Below are 19,478 nucleotides of genomic sequence, written 5' to 3'. Positions count from 1 at the left end.
TATAGGCATCATGTCCGTGACAAGTAGACCGAAACGATTCTGCATCTACTACTATTACTCCACTCATCGACCGCTATCCAGCATGCATCTAGAGTATTAAGTTAAAAACAGAGTAACGCTTTAAGCAAGATGACATGATGTAGAGAGATAAATTCATGCAATATGAAATAAACCCCATCTTGTTATCCTCGATGGCAATGATACAATACGTGCCTTGCTGCCCCTTCTGTCACTGGGTAAGGACACCACAAGATCGAACCCAAAGCTAAGAACTTCTCCCATGGCAAGAAAAACCAATCTAGTAGGGCAAACCAAACTGATAATTCGAAGAGACTTGCAAAGATAACCAATGATACATAAAAGAATTCAGTGAAGATTCAAATATTATTCATAGATAGACTTGATCATAAACCCACAATTCATCGGTCTCAACAAACACACCGCAAAAAGAAGATGATTACGTCGAATAGATCGCCACGAGAGAGGGGGAGAACTTTGTATTGAGATCCAAAAAGAGAGAAGAAGCCATCTAACTACTAACTATGGACCCGAAGGTCTGAGGTAAACTACTCACACTTCATCAGAGAGGCTATGATGATGTAGAAGCCCTCCGTGATGACGGCCCTCTTCGGCGGAGCTCCGGAACAGGCCCCAAGATGGGATCTCGTGGATACAGAAAGTTGCGGCGGTGGAATTAGGTTTTTGGCTCCGTCTCTGTTCGTTTGGGGGTACGTAGGTATATATAGGAGGAAGAAGTACGTCGGTGGAGCTTCGGTGGGCCCACGAGGGTGGGGGCGCGCCTGGGGGTATAGGGCGCGCCCCCCTACCTCGTGCGCACCTCGAAGCTTCCTTGGCGTAGGGTCCAAGTCTCCTGGGTCATATTCGGTGAGAAAATCACGTTCCCGAAGGTTTCATTCCGTTTGATATTCCGTTTCTTCGAAACACTGTAATAGGCAAAAAATAGCAATTCTGGGCTGGGCCTCCGGTTAATAGGTTAGTCCCAAAAATAATATAAAAGTGGAAAATAAAGCCCAATATAGTCCAAAACAGTAGATAATATAGCATGGAGCAATCAAAAATTATAGATACATTGGAGACATATCACCCTCCTCGTTCCCTCGCGTTGCCACATGCACATCCATGCCTCCTACTCGATCCCCCTCCTCCTCTTCGGGTTCGTCTCCAGCGCCTCGACGCCCAGCTCGCCTTCTGCCGTTGAAGACCCGCGCCGGGGTCTGCTTCACTGCACCGCTCACAGGCCCTCTCCTCTCGTGCACCTCGTCCCCGACGCCGGCAAGCCGCCGTCGTGCCCCGCGACTCCTCCTGCAAGTTATCGCTGTTGCTGCTCTACTTCAGGTCGAGCAGAAGAGGACGCTCACGCCCCTGCCTCGCCTTGGTTCCCGCCGGATCCCGTCGTCCCCGCCAACCACGTGTCGCTGGAGGTCGCCTCCGTGCCAAGTTTGCCACTGCCCAGCTCGATCACCTACTCGCGTTGGCCTCCTACCGCTCCCTACAACGACCTCGGCGCACCTCCTGCCCCGTCGGCCATCTCCGTCGTCCTCGCCCTAGACCCGGCCGAAGCTCGCCTTCCGGCTCCGGATCCGCACCACTCGCGTGCATTCCTGGCACCGCGGGACCGCTGCTTCATCATCCACCATGGCTGCAGTGGCCACCATGGACACCTCTTTCCCAAGCTCTTCCTCCTGTGGGGTGTAGAGCTGCACCACCACCCCGAGGCCCTTTGTCGTCTTCGTTTCGGAACTCCAAGTAGCCGATGGCATTAGGGTGCGCCAAGTTCCTCTACGACCCATGTACGACTACGTGGATCCACCAAGCACCCTTCGGATAAGCCAAGTTCGACCACTTGGAGACGACAAGTTCCTCTCCGGACATGTACAACTATCATCGCGGAGACCGACAAGTACCACGACAACCCCGAAGGGATTCGAATCCGTCAAGTTCCTCTTCGAAACATGTACCACTACTTCCACTATGACCATCCTGAGAATGTCTACTTCCCCTACACCGCATCGAACTCGACCCGCTCCGAAAATGCACGCTTCAAAGGTATAATGACGAGACGACCGCCCGTGAACGAATGCATGTGTGTTGTATGAGATGCACCACTTGCTTGCACCGTGTCCGAGTTGTCATTGCATGTTCCTCCTCGTTTTCTGTGCCGTCGACCCGTGGGAACCCGGTAACCAGGATCATGCCACCATCTTTTGCATGTTCCATAGATCCACACTTCCTTTTGCACTGATATCTCCATGAGCTACCAGAACCGATATGTTGCCATGGCACCCTTTTTCGTTCCGCCATGGTGACCAAATGCTTCATAACTTGCTCTTGTCAACATTTCCATAAAATTGCATAAAAACGTGTATATTTCATCCGCATCATGTTAACAACACTTAAAATGTTTAAAATTGTTGTTTGCATTAAATTGCTAAATATACATATGGGATTTTCGAAATTGTTGTTTGTTGTTTCCGGCCTCATTTAAAATGCCTAGATAGGTAGTTTAATTATGCTTCACCTCTTGCCATGTTTAACAACATTTAATATTGTTGAGTAGCTTAAACGAGAGTGAGTGAAATATTCGAATGTGGTGTTTTGTCAATATGCAACTCGTTGCATATTGAGCTCCACTTAATGTGTAGTATTGTTTGTTACACTTTGCCATGCCATGCCTCATTAAAATGGACATGCATCATACATGATTGTGCATCATGCCATGTTTATGTGATGGTTGTTTACCATGATGTTTGCTTCTTTCCGGTTGCGCTTCTCCTTGATAGTTCCGGTTATGTTGCGATTGTGAGGATCCATCCGACTACGTTGGTTCGTCTACTTCATGGACTCGGTCTTCTTCCTAGTAGGATTTCAGGCAAGATGACCGTCGCCTTGGATCTCCCTATTATCTTTTCTATTCTGGTTGTCTTGATGCTATCGCTATGTCGCGGTACCTACCACTTGTTTATCAATCCTCCCAAATTGCCATGATAGCCTCTAACATTTTCCACCATCCTAGTAAACTGTTGTTTGGCTATGTTACCGCTTTGCTCAGCCCCTATTATAGCGTTGCTAGTTGTAGGTGCAGTTGCAGGTTGTTCCATGTTGGGACATGGATATCATGGGATATCACAATATCTCTTATTTAATTAATGCATCTATATACTTGGTAAAGGGTGGAAGGCTCGGCCTTTTGCCTGGTGTTTTGTTCCACTCATGCCACCATAGTTTCCGTCATACCGGTGTTATGTTCCTTGATTTTTGCGTCCCTAACACGGGGAGGGTTTATGGGCCCCTCTTGACAGTTCGCTTTGAATAAAACTTTTCCAGCATAATAACTAAACCTGGTTTTAAATTTGACGCATAGGGAGTTAGCGCTACCCGAGGAGTAAATCAACATAATACAGGGGGCAATGCTGATGGTGTTGGTCCCAAACTAGATTCGTGTGCGACTTCCGCCGGGGAAACTCAGGTCTCAGTTGATGTACGTTGCGCTCATCCTGTCGTGGCCTAATACGAGATACGCGCGACTACTATGAGGGTGTCGGCATGCTGGGAGGTCTTGCTGGACTTGTTTTACCATTGTCAAAAAGTCTTGTGCACCGGGATTCCGAGTCTGGTCGGAGGATCCCGCAATGGAGGATTGTCTCTGCGGATCGTGGGCTTGTCATGGGCTAAGTTGGGACACCCCTGCAGGGTTTAAACTTTCGAGAGCAGTGCCTGCGGTTATGTGGAAAATGGGAATTTTTAATATCCGGTTGTAGTGGACTTGAACTAAACTCAATTAAAATACACCAACCACGTGCGTACCGTGACTGTCTCTTTTCGAGTGAGTCGAGAAGAGAACACGGTGGGGTTATGTTTGAACGTAAGTAGTTCAGGATCACTTCTTGATCATTACTAGTTTGCAACCATTTGCGTAGTTTCTCATCTTATTCTTGTACTCGTAAGTTAGCCACCATACAATGCTTAGTTGCTTGTTGCAACCTCACCATTTATCCATTCCATACCCTTTAAGCTTTGCTAGTCTTGATACCCATGGTGATGGGATTGTTGACTCCTCGTGGCTCATAGATGACTACAACAACATGTGCAGGTACAGGTAAAAGCGAAGCTTTGACGTGAGAGCGATGCTTGCTTGTCTTGGAGTTCTTCTACTTCTTCTTCTTCGATCAAGGGATAGGTTCTGGGTCGGGGAGCCTGGGATTAGTAGGGTGGATGTCGTTCTTCTTTTTCATTTGTTTTCATCCGTAGTCGGATCCTACTCTTCTGTATGATGATTGCTATGTATTGATGAACTATTGTCTTCATGTTGTAGCCTGTGGCGAGTGTAAGCCTTTACCTACATGGTATGTTGTAATGATATCCACCTTGCTATGCGCTTGAAATGCGATTGTGCCCCGATCATGAATTCATCACATGATTGGGATAGAATAGCATCTTGGGCGCTACAAGTAGATCGAAACGATTCTGCATCTACTACAATTACTCCACAAATCGACCGTTGTCCAACATGCATCTAGTGTATTAAGTTCATGGAAAAACGGAGTAACGCCTTAAGCAAGATGACATGATGTAGAGAAGATAAACTCACATATGAATAAACCCCATCTTTTAACCCTTAATAGCAACAATACATATGTGTCATGTCCCTTTTTGTCACTGGGATTGAGCATCGCAAGACCGAACCCATTACAAAGTACCTCTTCCCGTGGCAAGATAAATCAATATAGTTGGCCAAACCAAACCAATAAATCGGAGAAGAAATACAAAGCTATAGTAATCATGCATAAAACAGTTTAGAGAAAACTCAAATAATATTCATGGATAGACCTGATCATAAACTCACAATTCATTGGATCCCAACAAACACACCGCGAAAAGTCATTACATCAAATAGATCTCCAAGAAACACCGATGAGAACATTGTATTGAAGATCAAATAGAGAGAAGAAGAAGTCATCTAGCTACTAACTATGGACCCATAGGTCTGTGGTAAACTACTCACGCATCATCGGAGGGCAGCAAGGATGATGTAGAGCCCCCTCCATGATCGAATCCCCCTCTGGCGGAGTGCCGGAAAAGGCCTCCAGATGGGATCTCGTGGTTCTGGAACTTGCGGCAGCGGAAAAATTGTTTCGTGGATTCCTTTGTTGGTTTCATGATTTTAGGGAATTTATAGAGGCATTGTTAGGTCAATCGCAGCCTTGTGGGCCCCACAACCCACCAGGGCACGCCCTACCCCCTGGGCGTGCCCTGGTGCCTTGTGGGCCACAGCTCCATCTTCTCGTACGCTCCGAAAGCTTCCAGGGTCTCTTATGTCCAGAAAAAAATCACCAAAAAGTTTCGTGGCATTTGGACTTCGTTTGGTACTAATATTCTGCAAAAATGAAAAAGCAGCAAAAAACAACTCACACTGGGCACTAAGTTAATAGGTTAGTCCCAAAAAATGATATATTGTTGCTTAAAAGTGTATATAAAACATCCATGATTGATAATATAAACAATAAAAAATATAGATGCATTGGAGATGTATCAGTGAGCAAGCCAGGTTGGCACTTGATTGCATTTCATAAACCGATGGTTGTTCATCGAGTGTCACCTTTGCCTCATTCATGTACGTTGAATAACCGTGCTACAATGAAAGAAAAGTTTAAATTTGTAGGTGCAGTTGTAGATGCTGATAGATATATGAATTATTAAAAGATCACAAAACACACGTCTATGGCATACTGTGTGCGGTTTTTTGCGTTAATGATCCATAAGTCAATTACCTGTGTGATGCTTTCTAATAACGCAAGTGTACCATCATGACTGCCCTTAACCGATTTAATCAACTACACGTGTAGAATTTTTTGGAGCTAGGTCAGCCAATTTTCTCTTTTCTCAAACACGAGTATTTTACGTGATTCGTCTGTGTTGATTGTTTCCCCCACCTAAGTTTCGAGTTTTGCAGGAAAAAAATTCAGTAGATGCGCAATTTCAAAATTTATTCCTCCCACCACATCCCCACGCATCACATTTCCGCAGTATCTCCACCCTTCCCCCTCCCGGCAGTTCAAACTGCCACCGCCACAACGACAACTTCAACCACATCTATGTTTTGCCCGAGCCTCATCATCCAATTAGGTAACCCACCGATCTCTATCACAGACCGGCCTGATTGCTTAAATGACGCATGCGGGACATCCTCATGCCTCCAGATCCCCACCGCCCCTACTCGAGAGCATCACCGCGTAAGCCCAACCACATATCACGTGGGGGTAGAGGAGCTAATGGCGGTCGATGGCGTGACAGCCGTTGGGTGTGTCGACCCAGAGGCAGGGGCAGAGCTACGTACAGCTAGCCGGTGTCACTGGCACCGGGTGCAATTTGCACTTACTTATTGGTTTAGTGTGTAGGCCATTCAATTATTTCATATGTAGGCATGTGTTCTTCTATGTGGACACCGGGTAATTTTAGCTCTGGATCCGCCCCTGCCCAGAGGAACACCTCGCCTTCAGCGCCGCCGTCTTGGGGAGGGCTCTAGCCCAGATGAAGTGCCCCAGCAACTACCCCTCAGGATTTACCAAGTATGAACTAATCAGTTCAATCTTACCAATACCAGTTGCAATGGCTATATGTTATATGGTTGATGCGTTAAGCATGTTGTAGTAAACATGCCTAACCCATCTTAGCTATTTTCCCTATCTTTTTATAAACAACTGAGCCATTCTCTACTCTAGCAGCACTTGCCTTGCGATGTTTAACTCTGTCAATTTCAATTTTATCAGTACCAATTTCAATGTCTATAGTAGGTTGTTTATAGTTAAACGCGCCTTGTTTATTTCAGTATTGCACACTATGTCATGTTCAAGTATGAACTATCCAGCTCATTTTCACCAATACCAACAACAAACCTACAGAACATGACTTAGACTACCGCTAAGCCCGTTGTAATTAATAGTTCTATCCTTTTTTAATCTGTCAGTTTGCTACCGTGCTACTCTTCTCAATGAAGATATCACTAGCGATGCTGTCATTTTATTTCCATTTTCTATTTTTGGTGGTTGATAACCTTGTAGTAGTTAACATGCCTTTCCATGTACTTACGCAAGGCCACAATGGGCAATGTTGTTGTTTGTCGTTGAGGTTAGCTGCATCCCATGTCTTTTAGTATTTTACATCATTCGTGCAATTTCAGTTTAGCTTGTAACATTTACTTGATTCTTGTAGGTACACATGTCAACGCCACTGATCCACTCTTCGACCTGGATGAACACCTCGCCTCCGCCGCTACCAACTTGGGGCGGGCTCTGGCCGAGATGAAGTGCTCCAGCAACTACCCTTCAGGATTTACCAAGTATGAACTGGCCAGTTCAATCTTACCAATACCAGTTGCAATGGTTATGTTTTGTACGGTTGATGTATTAAGCATGTTATAGTAAAAATGCCTAACCCGTCCTATTTTCTCTACCTTTTTATAGGTAACTGGATCATTCTCTGCTCTATCAGTACTTGCCTTGCGATGTTTAACTCTATCAATTTCAATTTTATCAGTACCCGTTTGGTTGGCTATACTAGGTTGTCTGTAGTGAAATGTGTATTGTTTATTTCAATACTGCACACTGTGTGATGTTCAAGTATGAACTGTCTAGCTCATTTCACCAATACCAACAACAAACTTACAATACTTGACTTAGGTTGCTATTAAGCCTGTTATAGTAAACAGTTCTATCCATTTTATTTAATTCGTCCCTTTGCTATCATTCTACTCTTCGCAACGAAGATATCACTAAAGATGTTGTTGTTTTATTTCCATTTTTTTGGTGGATGTTAACCCTGTTGTAGTTAACATGCCTTTCCATGTACTTCCGCAGGGCCACAATGAGCAATATTGTTGTTTGCCGTCAAGGTTAGCTGCATCACATATCTTATAGTATTTTACATCATTTATGCAATTATATTTTAGCTTGTAACATTTACTTGCTTTTTGTAGTTACACATGTTAGCGGCACTGATCCACGCTTCGACCCGGAAGAACACCTCGCCTCCGACGCCGCATACTTTGGGCGGACTCTGGCCTAGATGAAGTACCCCAGCAACTACCCATCAAGATTTACCAAGTATGAACTGACCAGTTCAATTTTACCAATACCAGTTGCAATGGCTATGTTCTGTATGGTTGATGTATTAAGCATGTTGTCGTAAACACGCCTAACCTGTTTTAACTATTTTCCCTATCTTTTTATAGGCAACTGTGCCATTCTCTACTTTAGCAGCACTTGCCTTGCGATGTTTAACTCTGTCAGTTTCAATTTTATCAGTACCAGTTTCAATGTCTATACCAGGTTGTCTGTAGTTAAATGTGTCTTATTTATTTCAGTACTGCACACTGTATGATGTTCAAGTATGAACTGTCCAGCTCAATTTCGCCAATATTAGTTACAAACTTACAATACTTGAATTAGGTTGTTGTTAAACTTGTCGTAGTACACAGTTCCATCCTTTTTTAATCCATCCCTTTGCTACTATGCTACTCTTCGCAATAAAGATATCACTACAGATGCTGTCGTTCTATTACCATTTGCTATTTTTGGTGGATGTTAACCTTGTTGTAGTTAACATTGTCTTTCCATGTACTTACGCAGGGCCACAATGGGCGATGTTGTTTGCCATCGAGATTAGCCGCATCCCATGTCTTGTACTCTCTTCATTCCAAAATATAAGTTTTTTTAGAGATTCCAATATAGACTACATACGAAGCAAAATGACTGAATCTATATTCTAAACTATGTCTATATATATCCGTATGTAGTTCATATTGAAATATCTAAAAAAGACTTGTATTTAGGAACGAAGGGAGTAGTATTGTACATCACTTGTGCAATTGTAGTTTAGCTTCTATCATTTACTAGTTACCTATAAATGATGTAAAATAATAGAAACTAAACTGCAATTGCACAAAAATAAAACGGTGCATATATGGAGCGTGTGTGTGATAGTAATATCTATCGCACACAGTTATGAAATGGACACGTTGACGATAGAAGAGGCAACGCATAGATTTTACAGTTTTTAACTCCGTGCGATAACATACCTATTACAAACATATTCATAGATTAAATGTTTGTGATATCCATATTTTCTACACGAGTATAGCCGCGTAATCGTTTCGGATATCTCTCCGATCAGACGTAACATCAGGGCCTAACGTGTGGGATAGGCCATGACTTCTCACGTTTACTGTACGGAAATTGTCAGTAGTCGCTCGCCTATCGCCGACGGTTTCTAGATCGTGTGGGAAGGACCCCCTATCACGCACACAGGCAAGACGACGGTTTAAAACTCTGTCGCGAAAAGGTGATAAAACCGCTTGTATAGCACGTAACGGTACTAGTGTGAACACGCAACCCCTCCATTGGTGCGTCGAGGCCATGGACGCACCATGGGTGTTGTTCGGCGCAAACATGGCGCGCCGTGCCCACCGTGTGAGGCAGCGGGCACGGGAGGCGACGGCGGCCCTCGCGGCGGTGGACGTCGGCGAGGTAGAGTTGCATTCTTCGACGCCCCGTATGGTGCACCAATCCGGACACCGCAACCGTGTCGTGGTGGATGTCACCGGCTCGTCCCAGGACGGTTCCATCGTCAATCTGACGTCCACCGGCACCGCCCGGGTTCCGCGCTCCGACGAGGAAGAGTAGGGCATGGGAGACGGCGGCACCTTGAGTCCCGTGAGTCGGCCGTGTCACATGTCCTACTTTACCTTGACGGCGACCGGACCAACACTCTGGGGAGCACAGCTGGCCGCCGGACATGTGCACGGTAGAACCAAGGGAGTTCCGCTTTGATTAGGTATCATATTGCATGTATGTAATAATATGGATTCGAGGTTTCTAGTTTGAAGTATCCGGTTGTAGAATCAAATACTTAAGACTTGATCGGTCACTGCCGGTCGCGTCACGGGCGTTTGAAGGGTTCGATTTGCCAAGCCCGGCTGTAGATGCTTTTATATTTTGAAATAGAGGGAGTATAGAAGTATTAAAAAAATACCAACGACGCAGCAAAGCGCGTCCAACTCTTGTGCTGGTTGATGGGTTCATTTATAAATCTGCTAGTTGATGTGATCATTTATAAAGAGAGCTTTACCTCTATTTCTTTGTGGTAATTTGATTTGAATTTGAACCTTGTGTTGATCGATTACTTTCATCTACCCTTGTGCGACCGGCGGACGTGTGCGTGCGCTGCGACTGCGATAGGCGATAGGCGATAGGCATGGCCGTGTAGTGTGGAGAAGCCGGCGGCCGGTTGCCGCCCAGCGATATCAACCGTCCACGTACCCCCACAACCCCAACAAAACCAAACCAATTGTCCTTCCCTTATCCTCCCAGGGAAGGGAAGGGAAGGAGCCGCAACCGCCCTTATCTCAGCGCAGATAATTTAGATTAGATCATTCTTATTATTGCATACGTATAATATAATCACCCTCGTCCAGAGGAGAGGAGAGGAGAGTCCCCAGCTAAACAAATCATCTCTTTCTTCTTCCCCAAAAGGCGAAGCACGAGATTCTGCCCAGAATACCCCCGCCGTTGCCGCGCCCGCGGGTATATATACCGCGCCCGCCACCTCCAACCCGCCACACACACACCCCCATACATACATACACACCGGCCAACCCGCACCACAGATCCTCCCCGCCGGCCGGCAACGATGGTCGGCCTTCTCCCCCAGACCAATGCGGCGGCGCAGGCCGAGGTCCTCGGCGACGCGTGGGACTACCGCGGCCGCCCCGCCGCCCGGTCCACCACCGGCCGCTGGGGCGCCGCCGCCATGATCCTGGTGGCGGAGCTCAACGAGAGGCTCACCACGCTGGGGATCGCGGTCAACCTGGTCACGTACCTCACGGCCACGATGCACGTCGGCAACGCAGAGGCGGCCAACGTCGTCACAAACTTCATGGGCACCTCCTTCATGCTCTGCCTCCTCGGCGGCTTCGTCGCCGACTCCTTCCTCGGCCGCTACCTCACCATCGCCATCTTCACCGCCATCCAGGCATCCGTGAGTACTCCTCTCCTACCTTTGACTTTGCTGCTTTGCCGTCCCTCTCCCTCGCCGTGCAAGTTTTAACTGCTTGACCCCTTTTTTTCTTCCTAAATAAAAGATCCCGGTCTTTTGGTGGTAGGTTGTTAGTTAGTATTACTCTTCAAAACAAGAGAAATATCAATCTGTAATACGTAGTTCCTTTTTTTAACAAGTGGAACACACGTATTAACTCGATCGATATACTGCTGTGAAAAGAACGGCCACCAAACCAACACTGTTTAATCATCATGGGTCTAATATATGCTTCCAAGATCGCGTATGGGACTATGGGTCCTCCGTATGCCAAAGTGGATGATTAGGACTACTACTTCATCCTCTTAATTCGGAGATCAGTAATTCGCATGAGATTAAATCTGAAATTTTCCCATGATATCTTTTTTTTCTTTGCAAGGAAGAATTTTATCTCTCTCTTAAGTACAGAGTAATAGTTGCGATAGATAGTAATCCAGAAGCATCTATACGTACGTGCAGGGCGTGACGATCCTGACGATCTCAACGGCGGCGCCGGGGCTGCGGCCGCCGGCGTGCACGGCGGAGGGCGGCGGGATAGGGACCTGCTCCCGCGCTTCGGGCGCCCAGCTGGGCGTGCTGTACCTGGCGCTGTACCTGACGGCTCTGGGCACCGGCGGGCTCAAGTCGAGCGTCTCCGGCTTCGGGTCGGACCAGTTCGACGAGTCGGACCGCACCGAGAAGTCGCAGATGATGCGCTTCTTCAACTGGTTCTTCTTCTTCATCAGCCTCGGCTCCCTGCTCGCCGTCACCGTGCTCGTCTACGTCCAGGACAACCTGGGCCGGCCCTGGGGCTACGGCGCCTGCGCTGTCTCCATCGCCGCCGGGCTGGTGGTGTTCCTCGCCGGCACCCGCAGGTACCGGTTCAAGAAGCTGGCCGGGAGCCCGCTGACCCAGATCGCCGCCGTGGTCGTGGCCGCGTGGCGCAAGCGCGGCGTCCAGCTGCCCGCCGACACCTCCATGCTCTACGACATCGACGTGGGCAAGGTGGCAGCCATCGAGGGGGCCTCGACCAAGAAGAGCAAGCTCAAGGAGCGCATCCCGCACACCAAGCAGTTCCGGTAAGCTAACGAGTTACTACTTGGTGCACGCTCTCTTGCTTGCTTAACTCATTTCCTACTTACTCCAGTAGATTATTATGATAATCATGGATGACATGGGTCAAAGTTGCATGCGTGGCCTTAGAAGTCGTGAGAAATACTAGTCCAGCCAGTATAGAGACCACATATGGTACTGTTGACTGCCCCCAGCATGCTACTAGTGGACAAGAAGCTCGTAGCGTAGTGCAATAAAGAGCAGAGGAATAAGGCTGGCCAATTTAGTGTCTCTTAATCATTAAGTTGATAATTCTAAGCTCTAGTCACTTGGAATGGAAGGAATGCAAGTTGGTGTTAGATTCAGCTTTTGCACCGCAAGCCTGTCCCCTCCAAATCCGTTCATCATTTTCTCCCAACTTGGCCCTGCGTACCACGCGCCAACGGTGAATCTAGGACGAAAACGACCCATCCAGGCCCAGGCCCAGGCCCAGGCTAGGGTAGCCAGCCAAATGCTAGTACTACTACATTTTCTCACCCCCTAGAGAGAGACCTACTGACATGCCGGGCCGATCCACTTGCATACTGGTGTGTTTAGGGCGAGTGAGGAAAGGATAACCATGGTTGGCAGGCGACAAATGGCGAGTTTGGCAACCAGCGTACCAATACCAATAATTGCCACTATTCTATAGCAATAGCGATGGTACACCGTGCCCCTGTCCCCTCCCTCTTTCCTCTCCTCTCCATCGGTCCACTGATCCTGGCTGCCCCCGTCCTGTCCTGTCCCGTGGAACCATCTGCAAGCACCAAGCCTCCTCCCTGCAAGAATACAAGAGGTGTTGCAAGTGCGGTGTGTCATGTCATGTGCTACGTTACGGATTCAGAAACGCCTGATGGGACGCACTACATGCACTGGACTCATGCTGGATAGTAGGAGTATTACATACTCCTAGATAGGGATAGGCTGGCTCCTGGAGGGATGATGCTTCGGTGCCTTAAGACATCTACTTTTGTGTTCATGACATGTGGATAGGTACCGAAGCTGCGTCCCTGCTGGAGATATGGTCATGTACGGTGGGGAAGGAGGATCGTATCGGGGTCGGGGGCTCTGCTCTCGAGCCTGGTCGGTAGGCAAAGGCAAAAACTCTCTGATTTGCCCTGATTTGACCAGACTAGTTAGTAGTTATAGGGTTTTGTGTACGAAACCTAGTCAGCATTTAGCAGACGGCCAAGAAACCGAGGACGGCTATTCCAAATGGGCCTTGTGTTTCGAGTCTACTCCGTCCTTTGCAACCGACGGCTTCTCTAACACCAATACTATACTGGAGAATTATTATTCCACAACTGTCAAGCTAGTCTCAGAGCCACACATGTCATTACCACTTATCAGCAAAAGCAGCTCTGCATTGTCACCCCATAATCAGGCACTACTCCTATATAGGAGTACTGTACAGAAATCGTAGGTCTCTGACAAGCGGAAATCAAGTCTTTTGTGCCTGACAAGCTAGGAGAATTTCACTTGGAAATGAAATATGACCTGCACAAGTCTTGAAATATTTTATGTTGTTGTTATCAAATCAAACACACACGTTTTGACCGAAACTCCTTTTGCTAATGCTCCACGCCCACGGTAGGCCAGTAGAGAGAGCTAGACGGAAATCACCTCAATTATTAGGTGGGGTGGGTGTTTCTGCAGAGGAGAGGACCGAGACGTGTGCGTACCGAAAGCTTTGCGTGATTGGGGCAGTGGAAAAACGAAAAGGCCCATCAACAAGAGAAGAAACCCCTAGACACAACACAGGAAGAAGAAGAACTAGTGGTAGTAGTGGTACGTCGTGTCTCGTGTGTACTACTCTACTAGCAACGAAAGGAAAGTAAATTTGCCCGTTGCTTAGCCATCCCAGTGGTGCTAGCTGATGGGGACAAGAAGATCTAGGCAAACCTTTCTCGCTCACATGCGTCTGCCCTTCCTTTTTGCCATGGCTCACTTGGAAGCTGGGATCCACGCCACATCTCTCCTGTTCACGCTCGGAAAAGCACCGGAGATCATCCCAATCCCATGGACCATACTTCATCATAGCCTCTAAAAGGACTAAACCCATGTGTTGCTTGTGGTTGCCCTCTCTCGGCAAATGGTTGTCTAGGTTGATGAAGATGATGGGGAAATTAACCAGATCCACCACCTAGTTATTCATTAATCCCACCGTTAATTAGCCGCTCCTATTAGGGCACTGTTAATTGACATTATAAACAAACAAACGGTCCATCGCTGTTCGCTTCCTTTGCAAAAAGGCCGCGTGTCGTGTCTCACGTGTGGAGGTGGACGCTTATAATTTTTTTCCCATGCCGATCGACCTTGACACGGACAGGGTTATTTGGAGGGCTTTTTGGGGATAATGGTTTCTTGACAAGTTCCCGCCCATGATTTCAGCTCCATATATGGTGCTGACATGATTCTTTTGTTGAATACTATTATCATAATCATCACATGATTAGGCTGGCCCAGGTTCTACCTGGGGTAGCATAATCATCATGAACACACAGGTTTCCTTCCCTAAATAACTGGACAGAACATGTCTTGTGCCTGGTGATGCTAATTGGCTGTCGGTCACCTAAACCTATTTGTTTAATCCCTGTATGTTCCATAGATACATACTACCTCTCTCTCAATTTACAGGGCGTGCGCGTACTTCTAGGTTGTCAATTTGACCAACCTAATACAAGTCATATATTATAAAAAATATATCAACATAAACTTCGGAGTTTCTACTTTCAAAAGGTATAATTTTTGTGTTATATAGTTTACATTAGGATGATAAAATTAGCTACCTAGGTATGCGCGTAGGACTTGTAAACTGAAACGGAGGTAGTACATTCATGACCCGTTATTAAGTTCGGGTCAGGGAGATAAAACTCTGAATACTCCTACTTAGCTGTCGACGATTCCCTTCCAAAGAACTTGGTTGTTCTTCGCTTTGGACCCGTAGGTAGATGCTCGGCCTAGGATGATTTGTTGTTTTTGATCCGTGTCTCCATCCGACTGCAGAATCTTGTAGCTGTGACCACTGCTTTTAGCTTGCACTCGTTGCATCACAGGCTGTAGTGGCCAAAAGTGAAAGGAACGTCGCATGGTCTCTGTGTGTGTCAATTAAAATAAAATCCAATGCCTCATGTATGAACCGTATTTTTTCAAACTACGTACTTAGTTTTCTGATACGAAACAGCACTTGTTGCTGAAGCTAATAGTAGCAATATTTTCTTTTATGTGGTTTATTATCATGTCTCATGTGCAACTCTGAAGACACCAGCTTCTGAAACTTGTCACTAGACAACTGCTCGACTTAGCTTCTCAAATTGCTGAATTTAAACGAAGACGGTTCAATCGATTCAAGTTGATTTGATTTGCACTGTGATCCTTGTCCATTTCTTTCTTTATACTATGTAAAACTAAAGAAAAACGTATAACCGTAGTACTAGTTCTTGTTCTGATAGACCTCAACTTATCTTTGCAGTTTCTTGGACCATGCGGCGATCAACTCGGACCCCGCCGGCGAGCCGACCAAGTGGCAGCTTGCGACGCTGACGGACGTGGAGGAGGTCAAGACGGTGGCGCGGATGCTTCCGATATGGGCGACGACCATCATGTTCTGGACGGTGTACGCGCAGATGACCACCTTCTCGGTGTCGCAGGCCACCACCATGGACCGCCACATCGGCCCCTCCTTCCAGATCCCGGCGGGCTCCCTCACCGTCTTCTTCGTCGGCTCCATCCTCCTCACCGTCCCCATCTACGACCGCATCGTCGTGCCCGTATCCCGCCGCCTCAACGGCAACCCGCACGGGCTCACCCCGCTCCAGCGGATCGGCATCGGCCTCGTGCTCTCCATCCTCGCCATGACCTCCGCCGCTCTCGTAGAGGTCAAGCGCCTCCGCGTGGCTCGGGACTCCGCAGTCCCGGCGGGCGCCCCCGTGCCCATGACGGTCTTCTGGCTCATCCCGCAGTTCTTTTTTGTCGGCGCCGGCGAGGCCTTCACCTACATCGGCCAGCTCGACTTCTTCCTGCGCGAGTGCCCCAAGGGGATGAAGACCATGAGCACGGGGCTCTTCCTCAGCACGCTCTCGCTCGGATTCTTCGTCAGCTCGGCGCTCGTCACCGTCGTGCACAAGATCACGGGTGACCGCCGGCCGTGGATCGCCGACGACCTCAACAAGGGCGAGCTCTACAAGTTCTACTGGCTCCTCGCGGGGGTCTGCCTCGCCAACCTCGTCGTCTACCTCTTCGCCGCCAGGTGGTACAAGTACAAGGCCGGACGGCCCGGCGCCGACGGCAGCGTCAACGGCGTGGAGATGGCCGACGCCGAGCCGTGCCTCCACTGACTGACCAGGCGACGCGCCTGTCCGTCCGTTCGTGTTTCTCAATCGGACGGCCTTGATTTCTTCGCATGTTGTACCATACATATACTAGTATTGGATGGATCGTCGCGCGGTCGTCCACGTGTGCCTACGTGTAGTATAATGGGATTAATAACTTCTTAGAGGTGGGAAATGGAAAAGCTGGCGAAAGGGTTAGCGGGGCGGGGAAAGGGTGTCGGTGACTGAATGTCGCTGCATTTTGTGAAAATTCCCGCCCAGATGTAAAATCACGCAAATGAATGAAAGAAAAAGGAAAACTTGTGCTCTTTTGGTTGACCTGGGGTTTATCATGATCAATTTATTTTCTCATGTTAAGTTGGATGGAATTATTCTTTTTATTTTCAAAATACACTCAACTTTTTACAAATCGATTCAAAATGATGATTTGGATGACTGTCTCTTCCATCTATATATACTAGCTGAATGCCCGTGCGTTGCCACGGAGCAGGACAATCTATATAGGAAACAATCTACCGACTTTCTATTGTAAACGGCCAATGCAAATGGTCATGCAGTTTAAGACCGCATCCCAACGAATGTCTAATCCTCACGTTGCTCTTGCAACACCATGCATTCCTTTGATATTCTTCATCCAGTCCAAGAGCTTCCTTCTCAAACGCCTGACCCTGATCTTTTCTTACGTTTCAAATTGTCTCTAGATCCACACATTGTGTTTCTTCTCCTTTTGAACTTCGCCAAATCTCCATCACGACTCTTTTTTTGTAGGTACCATCACGAGTCTCAGCAAACACAAAGGTACACATCACCGAGCATTAATATTGTCATAATGATATGATTAGTGAGGTAAAGAAAGTGTGATATAGGCTGCAATCGGTTTCACATGATGGTTGTGCACTAAGAGCCTCTGGTTAAAACATGGATAATGAATGGTTAGACATCTGACAACAACATCTCTAACTACCATTTGGAAACGTTGACCATGATGAAAAGATGGAAACCATGTTGGGTTCTTGCCATCAATGATCAAACCATGTTAGAACAATGATGGATGGTCACGATGCTTCCTACATATTCAATCAACGCTGCCTTTTTGCACGTACGAAAATCGTATGTGATTTATGTACGTGAAGCATATCAGTTAGTCAAACCACTTATGCTTACTTATTGCAATCATCTCAAGCATAATAATAGGCTCTGATGTGTTCACTTGTTCTTCCATACAAAAGGCTAGCGTTGCGTACAATCTTGTGTTAAGGGCTAATAATATACTTTATCAATTTTATTTTTCCTACAGGAAACATGTTGAAGTCTACCCATGACTGAAAGTGCGTTATATCGACTAGAGGAGGGGGAAAGGGGGGGTGAATAGGCGATTTTTATGAAAGTCTTCAAAACGTGAGAGTTATGAAGACAAACAGCGAAGATTATGCCTATTACTATGCAGCGGAAGTTAGATTACACTAGGCCAGCCATGGTCATGTATTCAATAGAGTGAAAGCACAATGACAAACAGCTTCAGTGTAATAAGGATCAGGTAGGAAGAAGTTATGAAGCCAAACAGATCATACATTCACGTTGTGAAGACAAAAGATAAAGCAAGCATGCAATGGCTTCACAATGAGTAACAGTAAGAAAAGGAAGTGAAGATGAAACCAGTGACTCGTTGAAGACAATGATATGTTGGACCAGTTCCAGTTGCTGTGACAACTGTACGTCTGGTTGGAGCGGCTAGGTATTTAAACCTTAGGACACACAGTCCCGGACACATAGTCCTGAACACGCAGCTCAGGACACCAAGTCCTCACCGTATTCTCCTTGAGCTAAGGTCACATAGTCCTCGCCCAATCACTCTGGTAAGTCTTCAAGGTAGACTCCCAAACCTTCACAGACTTCGTTCACTTGCAATCCACAATGTCTCTTGGATGCTCTGAACGTGACGCCTAACCGTCTGGAGGATTCATAGTCCTCAAGTGTAATAAGTCTTCAGATCACACAGACAAGAAGACTTAAGTGATGCCCAATTTACTCTGGCTCTGGGTGGTTAGGGCTTTTCTCCTCGCTAGGAATTTTCTCTCAAAGGCTTCGAGGTGGGTTGCTCTCAAACGACAAAAGCCGTGCACTGAAATCTGAGCAGCCCACATTTATGGTTGTGGGGGTGGGCTATTTATAGCCACTTGGCAACCCGACCTGATTTGTCCGAAATGACCATGGGTCACTAAGGAACTGACACATGTCTCAACGGTCAGATTTCAAACTCTCATGGCAACTTTACTTGGGCTACAAGCAAAGCTGACTTGTCCGGCTCTGGACAAGGTTCGCTCTCGTTGTCTTCACTCGAAGACTTAGGTTTTTGTTTTAGGCATCACTTCAGTCATTCTGACTGGTTCTCCTGGACCCCACTTAACAGTACGGTGGTTCCTATGACTCAACACAAAAGAAAAAGAACTACGAAAGATCTAAGTCTTCGAGCTCCATATGCTTCATAACGTGTCTTCTTTTGTCATAGTCTTCAAAGTGAATATCTTCATGTACCACCTTTGTCTTCAATGTCTTCATACCTTTTTAGGGGTCATCTCTGGTAGTAAAACCGAATCAATGAGGGACTTCTACCTGTATTATCCTGCAATTCTCACAAACACATTAGTCCCTCAACTAGGTTTGTCGTCAATACTCCAAAACCAACTAGGGGTGGCACTAGATGCACTTACAATCTCCCCCTTTTTGGTGATTGATGACAAACTAGTTGAAGTTTTCAACGGGGAATATAGTCTGTGAAATTGTAAAGGAATTGTCTTCATAAGTTGCAAGGGCTCCCCCTGAAGATGTGCATATAAGTTAATTTGCTTTTGGAATGCAAATGCACATGGCAGGTTGTACTTGTGGAGATCCACTTCAGCTTATGATGACAATCCACTATGCATGTGAAAGTATATGAAGATAATGACATGCATAATGGAAAATGGA

General features: G+C 46.8%; 1 protein-coding gene across 1 annotated transcript; it reads left to right on the top strand.

The window, feature by feature from the left end:
- Positions 1 to 10,609: 10,609 nt before the first annotated feature.
- On the top strand, positions 10,610 to 16,829 carry LOC125524998 (protein NRT1/ PTR FAMILY 6.3-like). The gene is made up of 3 exons (XM_048690024.1): positions 10,610 to 11,052; positions 11,569 to 12,167; positions 15,653 to 16,829. The coding sequence occupies exons 1-3, from the start codon at positions 10,705 to 10,707 to the stop codon at positions 16,515 to 16,517; spliced, it is 1,812 nt and encodes a 603-aa protein (XP_048545981.1). The 5' UTR covers positions 10,610 to 10,704; the 3' UTR covers positions 16,518 to 16,829.
- Positions 16,830 to 19,478: the final 2,649 nt, after the last annotated feature.

The sequence above is a fragment of the Triticum urartu genome, chromosome 7, assembly GCF_003073215.2.
Source record: "Triticum urartu cultivar G1812 chromosome 7, Tu2.1, whole genome shotgun sequence".
Taxonomy (NCBI): domain Eukaryota; kingdom Viridiplantae; phylum Streptophyta; class Magnoliopsida; order Poales; family Poaceae; genus Triticum; species Triticum urartu.
This window is presented reverse-complemented; position numbering and strand designations above follow the sequence as displayed.

What these genes read in the sequence shown, in the direction of transcription:
- LOC125524998 (XM_048690024.1), top strand. Translation starts at nt 10,705, where the DNA reads ATGGTCGGCCTTCTCCCCCAGACCAATGCGGCGGCGCAGGCCGAGGTC. An exon ending in TCACCGCCATCCAGGCATCC is followed by an intron (nt 11,053 to 11,568) that starts GTGAGTACTCCT and finishes ACGTACGTGCAG; the next exon opens with GGCGTGACGATCCTGACGAT. An exon ending in CCGCACACCAAGCAGTTCCG is followed by an intron (nt 12,168 to 15,652) that starts GTAAGCTAACGA and finishes TTATCTTTGCAG; the next exon opens with TTTCTTGGACCATGCGGCGA.